The sequence below is a fragment of the Balaenoptera musculus genome, chromosome 10 (assembly GCF_009873245.2).
Source record: "Balaenoptera musculus isolate JJ_BM4_2016_0621 chromosome 10, mBalMus1.pri.v3, whole genome shotgun sequence".
Classification (NCBI taxonomy): Eukaryota; Metazoa; Chordata; class Mammalia; order Artiodactyla; family Balaenopteridae; genus Balaenoptera; species Balaenoptera musculus.
Genome location: NC_045794.1, coordinates 75,262,710 through 75,275,063, shown reverse-complemented (window position 1 = coordinate 75,275,063; position 12,354 = coordinate 75,262,710). Strand labels below are relative to the sequence as shown.

The 12,354-nt window shown below is 37.6% G+C and overlaps 1 protein-coding gene across 2 annotated transcripts in view; it reads left to right on the top strand.

Moving 5' to 3' along the window:
* The window catches only part of DCN (decorin), a 35,334-nt gene extending 32,599 nt beyond the window's left edge, over positions 1–2,735 (top strand). Inside the window, exon 8 of one of the 2 annotated variants that reach the window (XM_036866755.1) lies at positions 2,406–2,735. In XM_036866755.1, the coding sequence (XP_036722650.1) occupies positions 2,406–2,600 (195 nt within the window). In that variant the 3' untranslated portion in view covers positions 2,601–2,735. The remainder of the gene's footprint in view (positions 1–2,405) is intronic. The other variant, XM_036866756.1, reaches the window with a different exon arrangement.
* Positions 2,736–12,354: the final 9,619 nt, after the last annotated feature.

Below are 12,354 nucleotides of genomic sequence, written 5' to 3'. Positions count from 1 at the left end.
TGCCTGGTCCCTAGTTTAAAAGGACAATCAACCTTTTGCCATTCAGCATGATGCTAGCTATAGGTCTTTTGTAGATGCTCTTTATCAAGTTAAAAAAGTTCCCTTTGATTTCTAGTTTACTGAAAATTTTTATCATGAAAGCGTTTTTTCAAATGCTTTCTCTTTTCTATTGAGATGATCATGTGATTTTGTCCTTTATTCCTTTAATATGCTCTATTAAATTAATTGATTTCCAATTAAATAAGTTTTACACCCTTGAGATAAATCATGCTTGGTCCTGGCCATGGTGAATAGTCCTTTTATAATGTTGTGAGATACAGTTTCCTAAAATTTTGTTAATTTTTTGTCTATATATGAGATATTTGATTGTAGTTTTCTTTTTTGTGATGATTTTTGTTTGGCTTTAAGAAAATATTGACCTCATAGAACAGGTTGGAAATTTACTTTCCTTTTTACACAGACTAATACTTTCTTTATGTCTTGATATTTCCTTCTCTCATTTTCACTATTAGCCATAAACTCTCACCAAACACCTCTCTCCTTTCTTGTTAATCACTTCTAAGAAATGGAGAATGGTCAATGACAAGAAGAAATTTTCAAAGTTTGAGAATCACACACACACACACACACACACACACACACACGAACCTCACAGATACTGTTTTGATTTTAACATTCCTTGTTTCTATTTTTGTAATACATCTATTGTTCTCCTTCTAAACCCTTTCTTAATCAAAACCCTTTTCACCAGCATATGAGTGCAAGTGTTCTGGTAGGTGGAACAATATTTCAAGTCAATTATTTTAAGGGAGTACCTCATAGGTTTTATAGCTTGCTTTAGAAATTATTGCCTTAGCATTATATTTTAGCCTTGGTTTTATGATCAATTCACTTCTTATTCTTCAGAATTCACATATAGATAATGGGAATAAAAACTCATTTCTATAATTCTTTTTAAGTCTGATATTAATTTCCCTAAGAAAGTCTATGAACAAATTACCATTATCTTAAACATAACCATAAAATATATTTCAGAAAAAATTTCTGATGAACTATAACATTATATTCATTGAGCCGAATTTGTAACATAGAATACATTTTTGTTAAAAATTTCTAGGTCTATATACTCCAAATGCAGTGACATTCAAGTATTTCTTAGAGTTTGTGATTTTTAATTTTGATTCTAATACTCTATACCCTCTCTTACTTCACTATATATTACTTCCTTATTTTATATAATTCATTAAAAGGTCTATCATTTTATCTTTGCCCTGAAAACATAACGTTCCATGTAGACACAATTTATGAAATAACCATGAATTCATTCATTTATTCATTCAACATATATTTGTTGAACACCTACTCTGTTCTAGTAGATACTGGAGATACAGTCACGAACAAAACTGAACAGGTTTCCTACCTCATAGAGCTTTTATTCTAGAGGAGGAAAACAGACAAAAAGCAAATATATATGTAATATGTTATATAGTGATCATTGCACTAAATAAAAATAAATAAGTATAATTGGAACAGAATATGGCAGAATGGGATAGTCAAGAAAGACTTCTTTGGTAAGGATAAATGAATTACATGAGTCAGTAAGACTTGCAGATATCTTGGAGAAGTTTATGCCAGAAGGAGGAAACAGTGTGTGTCAACCTGAGGAGGGACCATCCTCTAGAGAAGAGAAACAAGTAGGTTAGGGCGGTTGGATTGAACAGTAAGGAGAGATGAGCTCGGAGTAGAAGGATGCCAGATCATGTAGGATTTGTCAGCCACTGTGAGAACTTTGGATTTTACTCTGCATAAGATGGGAAGCTGCTGGGATATTGAGGCAAAGATGATATAACTTGCTTACTTTTTAAAATAATTGGTGAAAGGAAGGAAGGAAGGAAGGAAGGAAGGAAGGAAGGGACGCAGGAGGGAAGGAAGGAAGGGAGAAAAAGGGAAAGAAAGAAAGAACAGATTTCAAGAAGGCAAAAGAGGAAGCAGGAAGAACAATCAGGGCAACTTCAATAATCCAGAAGGAAATAATGTTGGCTTTGGATAAGACTGTAGGAGTAGATATGGGGCAGAACTGGATTATATGTGCATTTTGAAGGTTGCGCTAGTGGGATTTGTTGATGGTTGGGCAGAGAGTATAAGAGACAGGGAGAGTCAGAGATAATGTCAATGTTTTTAGCCTGAGTCATCTGGAAAGACTGAAATGCCATATACTGAGATGAGGAAGACTAAGGGAGTGAAAAGCAGATTAAAAAGAGAGAGAGAAATCAAAAGTTTGGTTTGAGAAGTATTAAGGTATTTAAACTGAAGGATGAGTGTACTAAAAATGAATAAAGTATATATGTGTATGGTCTCAATATATTTAGAGGAAAATAACCATGTGCCATTATTTTGGGTTGTAGGTTGTCTACCTTCACAACAACAACATCTCTGCAATCGGCCCTAACGACTTCTGTCCACCTGGATACAACACCAAAAAGGCTTCTTATTCTGGGGTGAGCCTTTTCAGCAACCCAGTCCAGTACTGGGAGATCCAGCCATCCACCTTCCGATGTGTCTATGTGCGCTCGGCCATTCAGCTCGGAAACTACAAGTAGCTCCCAAGAAAACCCTCGTTCTTATAACCTGGCAAAATCCCGTTAACGTCACTGCTCAAAAAAAAAAAAAAAAGAAAGCTAGATACTGGAAACCTAACTTCAATGTGGATGTTTTTCCCACATGACTTATTATGCGTAAAGCCAAATATGCAGTTTAAATAATTGCCTACAATAAAAAAAAAAATTTTGCCTGCCATTTTCAGAATCCTTTTTTGAAGTTTATTATTGATGTTAACTGAGCTATTGCAGCTATTCTTATTTCACTAAATGTAAAATTTGGAGTAAACAATTTAGTAGAGCTTTTAATTTCCAGAAGAAATCAAATAAAAATGGTATCAATCTTCTGTAACTCATAGGGGGGTTAGCGCCTTTGACATAGTCTAGCAATAATGTATTCATCCCCATTATTACTGATGAAGCCTCATTTGAGTGTGTAAATTCAATACAGGCTATGTAAAATTTTTGCTAATGTCATTATTTTGAAAAAAATAAATTCACAAGTACATTTTAAATTACTATTGTATAAAAGCGTAATTGTAAATCTTCCCTAACCTCAATTTTCTGAAGGGAGTAAACATTGCTTTCTTGATAAAAACAGCACACCTTTTCAAGTTCTTAGGTGTGTATTCTACCTCTGTCCTTTGACATTTGCGCATTATAACTCACTTTATCTATATTCAGTATTAAGCTGATAAGGCACAAAACTGACTTTCTCTTATTGGTCTAAAACACCAATATTTTCAGTTACTAAATACTGAATCAATTTTAAAACTATTATGTGTGTAATCAGGCTGAGCATTTCTGTACTTACTAGATGTATTAGAAATATTTCCTGCATTTAGTTAAACCTTCGATTTAAAATTTTTTTTTCTGCAGGATTTAGAAATAGCTATCAAAGCAGACCATTCAACAAGCCTGGGGAATGGGCTGATTTACCAAGAGTAAATATTTATCAAAAAATACATTTATGCTATCACCATCTAATAAGTAAACATGAGAAAACAGTTTATTTCTTTTATAACCTTGGGTGTTTTCTGATTGTAAATACTGAGACCCAGATCCAAACTGGTAACGATAAAGGGAAATACAAAACAGTCCTGCTATTAGATGAGCCTCTAGAGGAGTTTCTCTGCAATTCTTTCAGCTTTGCCTTCCTTCATTACATTTTCAGGCTGGCTTCACGTATGGTTGCAAAATATGAATCTCCTCCATCATTTACCCACACACAAAAGCATATTAACACAAAATTTCAGGAAAAGTCATGAGATTCTCTCTCATTATTACATACAAATTTCACAACCCTATAGAGTAAATGAGTAAATACTGTTGTTATTCCCATTTTGTAGAAAAGTAAACTGAAGTTAGGAGAAGTTTAATAACTTTCCGATAGTTAAATACCTGGCGATAGAGCTTTCTCTTTTAACCTTTGTACAAGTCAGGGTCTGGTAGAAAACAAAATTTACCCCAGAGAATTTAAATGAGGATAATTTAATGAAGGGACTATTTTAGAGTGTGTGCAGAGTTTATGGCATGAAATTAGGGATGGTGAGGCACCTAGGAATGGGCAATGGAGGAGAGGCATTCTCACCCATGTGGCTAAATGGACAGCAGAAGAAATTGAGTTTCTGGAGCTAAGTGAGAGGACACCCATGGAAGGTTTCCACGCCCAAGCAGCCATGTCCCTGGAGGGATTGCAACATCCACCAGAGGTGAAGTACTGAAGCAGGGTATCAACCTTTCTTTCCTCCTGCTTCACATCCTTTCACTGATCAAACCTAAAGGGAAGATAACCATCAAGAAAACCAGGAAGATTCAGCCTCCTCCTGGGGCCGAGCAGAGAAGGGAGGAGAATGGATCTGGTCAGGACACTCAAAGAATAACTAGCCCAAACACTATAACAATATCCGTAGGATGATTGAACAAATTCTACCAGCCTCAGCTAAGCATTATATTTACATCATTTGTCATCCCAGGCACTTTTTATGACCCCAATTATTTTAGACTTTTCTGCGTTGATCAGAGATGCTAATAAATACAAAAATATTTGATGAAACTTTGTCAAATGATTAGCTAAATCTGGTTTTCCATTATGAAACAGCAGACTGTTTTTATAATGGCTCTGACTAAAGCAGAGTTTACTTATTGAAAGAAATATGGTTAGTATTAAAAATCGAAGAGTAAACAGAAGATGCACACTGTCAATATTAACGGGCAGTCAATTATGTATTGTACATAAATTTGGCAGAAAACCAAAATAATATTTGGATAATTATAAGAATCATAAGAGGGCTTCCCTGGTGGCGCAGTGGTTAAGAATCCACCTGCCAATGCAGGGAACACGGGTTCGAGCCCTGGTCCGGGAAGATCCCACATACCGCGGAGCAACTAAGCCCGTGCACCACAGCTACTGAGCCTGCGTTCTAGAGCCCGTGAGCCACAACTACTGAAGCCCACGTGCCACAACTATTGAGCCCGCGTGCCTAGAACCCGAGCTCTGCAACAAGAGAAGCCACCGCAGTGAGAAGCGCGCACACCGCAACGAAGACACAATACAGCCCAAAATAAAATAAATTAATTAAAAAATAAATTAAAAAAAAAAGAATCATGAGAGTCAGAGCACAGAGCTCTAAACTGTTGCAGTTAAAGTCATATTCTCCTCATACCAGTTACTGCCTGGAATGTACAAAGCTCTGTACGAGCTATTTAATTATGCAGTGATCATGTTAGTGATATTTATTCATAGTCTATTATCAGCCAATAACTGGAAAATGCTATTTATTGCTTTAACATACTCTATTCATTCATTTGTTCATTCATTCATTCATTCAATAAACTAGCACTGAATATATTGCAGACATGAGATAACTCCTGGTAGAAAGATAAAAACAACAACAACAACAGTAGCAACAATAGATATTTATTTCTGGAGTTTATTCAATGCATACAACAAATTGCCAGCTTCTGTGTTTGGTTCTTTTTGGACCATGTCTACCTATCACAAAAATTCCATAAGAATGTACTATTTCCATTTCACAGATGATGACATTGAGATATAGGAAATGCAGAGTCAGAATCATAGCCCTGATCCAGTTAGGGTCAGCCCTTGCTTATACAACAGTTTATGCAATTCATAGCATGTCAAGACCAAAGGTGATAGTCTTAAAGATTATGAAGGGAATCTATCCATGGTTCTCAGCAGTTCCTCCGCATTGTGCTAATAGGTTAGAGTGTTGAGGTGCAGGTGCCATAAAGATAATCACTATTATTTATTGAATACTATGTCTTAACTGTATATAAAGTATCTTCTTTAATGTTTACAACAGCCCTGTGGGCTCTGTATGGTTATTTACTATCCCTTTTACAGATGAGCAGATGGAGCCACAGAGAGGTCAAGTAATTTTCCCATGGATACACAGCCTGTAAGTAAGAAAGGCAAACTTTCCGTCACTTCAGTGTGTTGCTTTCTGCTACTTTAGAAAAGAATGTGCCCGACAATGAGGAATCACTGAACATCCGTAGCATCTTCCATCTTCTTTGCAATAGTGTGCAGGGCTATAAAATAATGGGCATCCCAGCAGTCCAAATTAGTGTTTTCACATTTCAAAAAAGATGAATTTGTTCATAAAAATTGAAACTATTGTACAAAAACACTGTTCAACTTTGAAAATGTTCTATATCAATACTGTTCAGTACTGTATCCACTAGCCAAATATGGCTATGGAGCACTAGAAATGTGATAGAATTGAAGAACTTACTTTTAAATTTTATTTAATTTTAATGAATTTTAAGTTAATAGCCATATGTAACTGGTTGGTATCATATTCTAAATACTCCCAATGACTTTAAATATGATTTTCATGGTACAGAGTGGATTTTTATTCATGGAAAAGTATTTACTAGATCTGTGCCAGACACTGGGGATATAAGAATGAATAAGATGCCATCTTTGACTTTAAGGTGATCAGAGTTTAACAAAGGACACAATCATTTAACCAAACAATAGAAATACAGAGGGATAAATTTTTTCATAGGAGTATATGCAAGTTACAGCAGTAGTTCAGACGATCTTCCAAGGGTAGGAGAATAAGCACAGAGGAACATGGAAGACTTCACTGAGCAGGTAAGGGTTGAAGTGGGTTTTGATGAATGTGTGAAGGTTCAACAGGGAGATTTGGGGGAGACTAAGTTCGACCACTCAGAAGTGTACATAGCACATCATCTCTGATCCGCTGGCATAAAGGAGGGTTTGCTCCTTTACTTTCTTCTGAAGCAGAAGCAGTGGTTTGTATGTACATTTGATATACACGGAGCTGAGGATAATATTAGCAGAAGTGGCCTTTTTTACTTTTTCCACAGTCTTGCTGGCCCACAAAATATCAATTTCCCAGAACGTTCAATAGGAGGGAGGAAATGTCTTTCTTCTTCTTCCGTCTCACACCTCTCAAGAGATCCCACTCTCATGACTACAGTGAAATGGTAATCTCTATGGGAAGGCAGTTGGCGTTCAAGGTCTACGTCATCTCTAGACAATTTTTTCAGAGCTGGACCTTGAATGCTGCACTCTCCTCTCTAGTCTTGTCTCCTTCATGCTGTAGCTTCCTCTTGTAGGGGAAGAAGTGCAGCTACCCTGCTGCTTAATCTACAGCTGGGTGAGGGATGGATAGAGATAGAACGATGGGGAAGATTTTGGACTTTCCTCTGCAAGGTAGATACTCCAACACACCTTTTCCAGCAGGAAAACTGTTTCTAATTTTGTTCAGATCCATAGGAGAGAGAGGACTAACCCTTCAGCATCCCACTCTTAGGTATCAGCACAACTTCTTTCTTGTATATTTTTCTTTTGAAATAAAGATAAATGCGGCTCATTTCCTTGACTTCAACATTTGCTATTCGCCTACTTAGAAGAGTTACTTTACCTTTCTGTGACTCATTTCCCTGTCTGTGAAATGGGAATAATAATAGTGCATACCTTATAGATTGGTGTGTGAATTAAGTGGGTTAACTTAGAGTATAACTCTCAGATCAGAGCCTAATACATGAAAAGGGTTTAAATATGTTGATTGCTGTTGCTGTTTTTCCCCCAGGCTGCATAGTTTGGGCTGCAATCATCTCAAGGGAAATTATGTCTCAAGTCTAGGGTGGGGTCTGAGATTGTGCATTTCAAAAAGCTCCCAGGAATGTTGCTGTTCCTTGGTCTGTACTTTGAGGAACAAAGCAATAGAGTCCTCTCATTTCCTATTGGACCATGTCTGTCTCTTGTCTCCCACTGCTTGGCCCCTGTGAACAACCTCCCCTGCCCCCCTGCCACCCACTGTATTAGTGTTGTAGTGCTGCTGTAACAAAGTACCACAAACTGGCTGGCTTAAAATAACAGGAATTTATTCTCTCACAGTTCTGGAGGCTAGAAGTCCAAGATCAAGGTGTTGGCAGGGCCGTGCTCCCTCCGAAGGCTCCAAGGGAGACACCTCCATGCTGCTTCTAGGTTCCAGGTAGCTCCAGATGTTCTTGGTTTGAGGCAGCATAACTCTAATCTCTGCCTCCGTCTCCACATGGCCTCCTTCTCTTGTGTGTCTGTCTTTTCTCCTCTTTTATAAGGACAGCAGTTGTATCGGATTAAGCCCTACTCCAATTCAATATGACCTCGTCTTAACTTGATTACATCTGCCAAGGTCACACTCACAGGTACTAGGGGTTAGATCTTGAACCTATCTTTTGAGGGGACATAATTCAACCATTAACACTCACTTTCTTTTTATCTTTATTAGAATGCTTATTTATTTTTTGTTTTCCTTTTTATTAACACTTTTGTTTGACTGTGTGTGGTTTACATAACAGGTTGGAAAGTATGAATTTGGCGCTGACCCTTTGTGGCTGGGTAAGCCCCCTTCATACATTCAAGCTAGCCTAGGCTGTACACATTTTGGTCTTAAGAGCTGTCATCTTACCATATTCAAGTGACCCAAATTTTCCAGAACACAGCATTTATGTTCTTTCCATGCATTCCTCTTCAATGACCTTGATCTGGCAATGAAAGTTACTATGTCATTCTCATCACATAAATCAGGCGTAACCTGGGTGTCCGCTTTTTTTCCCGGTTCACTCATTTTACTGAATCCTCCCCATACCTTCCTTTTCTTTTTTCCTTCCTCCTTCTCCATAATACAATTCCTCATTCCACGGTTTATTGCAGCTGCAGATGCAGGATCTCATTCCCTTATCTTCCAGGCAAACAAAGAGATGCCTGATCCCTTAAGTAAACTAAAAACTAAAAATGTATACACAACACTTTCTCATTCATCCAGAGTTCCAGCAAGGCCTGTTCTAAGACTGCCCCTCAATGCACACTGTTAACTCTTTACAAGACTTCATTGCCCTTCAGACTCTCATCTCCTGCAGAACAGGTGTTACAGGTGGCTGAGTTATTTCATTTCTGATTTTGCTGCTCATTTTTTAATTCCCACACTTATTGCTAAGTAATTTCTTTTAAGAGATCTGTTTATATATTCTAGTGCACCATCTGTCACAGTTGCTTCAAGTCACAGGTCTGCGACAGAATGTCAGTTTTACACTACAAACCGTAACAGTGGAAAACAAAGGAAAATCAAGAGAGGGAAAACACTAAACTTATTAAAATCAAACATAAACATCCAGGAATGTAAAACAACCTTCAGATGGAGTTAAGTTTGAAGTAAGAGAAAGTCCATATTTCCCCCCAGTTCACAATAACCAGAGAAGGACTGGATGAAATGCCCCCCTGAGTGCATGACTCCCAGCCATTGATTAGCCGTTGATGGTTAGGAGACTTGCCCTCCAGGCTCCTTATTCCAGTAGGGGCTATGAGGGCTAAATTCATGCTCCCAGGCCTTCACAGACAAACGTAGGAACACAAATCAATTTTTAAGTCTACTCAAACATCAAAATAATCTAACCCTCCTATCTAGGCCTGACATGTCTACTAGCACATATCACTTTGTTCTTTCAACACATATTTATTAAAGACCTACTGTGTGTCTGACATTGCCCTGGTGGCTGAGATAGAGCGATGAACAGTGTCTCACCCTCATGCAGCAGACATCACAGTGGGAGGAGACCTTCCGGGGCATGACAAAGAAAACAGAGGAAAGAAAAGGATAAGGGAATAAGGAACATGAGAGGATGGGACTTGCTATTTTATATAGGATGGTCAGAAAAAGACCATCAGATAAAGTGACATCTGAGCAGAGATATGAAGGATGGAAGGAAGCAAGCCAAACAAGGAGCCCAATGTTAGGAGGATGCATGGCAGGTTCTAGTAAGAGAGAGATCAAATGTGAACAGGTAACATGAATAAAGGAGAGGGAAGATATGGCATGAAGTCAGAGAGGTAATGGGAACCTAAATTCTGTAGGACTATTTTAGGCAATTTTAAAGACTATCTTTTCCCCTGAGCAAGACAGGAAGCTATTGAAGGGTTTTCAGCAGGGGAATGACTTGATTCAAATGTCTATGAAAGGGTACCTCAGGTTGCATGGACCCAGAAACAGAAATGGACCCAGGAGGGGTATTTAGGATGTGATTGTAATAAACAATAGATGATGATGGTTTTTGACCTGGTTAGTAACAGAGAAGACGGTGAGAATGGGTCACAACATGGAAGTGTTTTGAAAATACAGAGGACAAGGATGGCTGAGAGATCAAACGGGGTGTGAGAGAGAAAGAAGAGGGACAGAGACGACTCCAAGAATTTTAGTCTGAGCCACTGGGAGGATGAAGTCACCATTGACTGCGTTGGGAAACACTGAGGAGGCTGTGGTGGAGAGCGCTGAAATCAGAAGTCTGGTTTTGGATTTGTTCCTTTTAAGATGCCTATTCAGTTTCTATGAGGAGGTATAAAAGAGGCTCTTGATCTAGGAGTCTGGAGCTCAGGGAGAGGGTTGGGCTGTAGACATAAGTTTGGGAGATGTCAGAGTATAGATTGCCCTCCTTTATCAGCACAGAAATGACTTGACTTTATCGAAACTAAGCAGTCATACTCTAATGTTAGCAACACATTTTACAGGGCCAATTCTGGCCTTTTGCAATGTTCTTGTGGTTTCTAAGATAAATAAACATATTATATGTTTCCCTCTGGATGCCTTTGCTAAGATCCTGTCAGCATTTCCAAAACAGTCCTTGCTTGAACAATACCAGGGAATAAAAACCTCTTGAGGAGAAAGCATTTTATTGTTTTTGAAAAAATCCCTGTGTTTTCTCTTATGAGTTAAAAATTATATAAAAACACAGTCTAGTTTCTGTTTCCCTCAAGGGTTCACATTAACAAAAATGCAGCTTGGTGCCTGCCTTGAATGTGGATGGATAACTTTCCGGTGGTTTGACAGTTGTGAATAAACAGTCCTGTACCATAAAGAAAGCATATTCCTCAAACTGCAGGAGGTCTCGGGGGGCCTCAGGCACTGTACCAACACATTTAACTAGAAAACCACGGAAACACGTATAAATTCCATAGCTGATCATTATTTCATGGAATTCCAGCATAGACAATTCTGTTATAAATTCTATTGATCACTAGTTTATGAAGAATCCACGAGGTCACCTGATCTGGCATCGATACGTAAAAAAATATAAAACATTTCTCTTGAAATAATTTACTTTTTCTTATCTTCTCACAAAACCATGTATGTGGGGGGGTGTGTATGGAGGGGGTATCTTCTTGTAATCTTAACATGCTCATAAGAGAAAAAGTAAAATTCTACTTAATTTGATCATTCATTCATGTATTTATTTAATTCACACATTTATTGAGGACATAGAATATGACAGGAACTATGCTAGGTCTGGAGAAAATAAAAACAAAAAAATGTATATTTGATTTCCGGTAGTTAATAACAGTGGGATGTGAAAGTGAGATATTATTTCAATCAACTTTAAAACTGAATGAAATGGTAATACCTGAGAAGATTCTGAGAGGAAATGAAAGTCAAAAGTATTGTGTCCCTGTTCATGATTAAAAATTATAATGCTAAACAAATTTCCTGTGGCTGTCTTTGACTTCAGGAAAAACATCTGGAACACTGTGAGAAATACCAGGCCACCTACAACTCACAAAGCTTTTTCTGAGGTCTAGGAAATGATAAATAAAGCTTATGAGACCAGCTGTTCATGAATGCTGTTATTTTGATTAAGACCCTTTTCATAACATCTGGACTGATAGATGGATTTTTTCCTCTGGTATATCTTCCTAGCTTCAGCAACTCTCATTGATAAATATACTAGAAATCTATTTACCTAAGATGAGTGATGATAGAGTTCGTAGTTTCTGAAAGGGAAAGTTAGTGCAGAAAACTCAGCTACTCATGAGTGGGCTGTAGAACACAGCTGGGATATAAAAGTTGCTGTCACATTCACAAAGCCTACATTTTCTCAGATATCTAGGGTCCACTTTAAACTCCTTTCTGAGAAAGAATGCCTTTGGTCCTAGTGGGCAAGAACTGGAAATCAGGTAATAATGTAAACACAGTCTTTTCATAGGTTGCTAGAACTCCTTGACCTTGGTCCTTTTTGACTCTGAAAATAGCAAATTGATTTGAAGTTGTTTTGGCTTATTTTTTCACATGGGCAAGCATGTATTTTTTCCCAGTTTTACTGAGATATAATTACAACTATTATTACAAATACTATAAATAATAACATTATCTTCAAGGTGTACAATTAACCCTTGAACAACACCAGTCTGAACTGTGCAGGTCCACTTATACACGTATTTTTTTCAATAAAC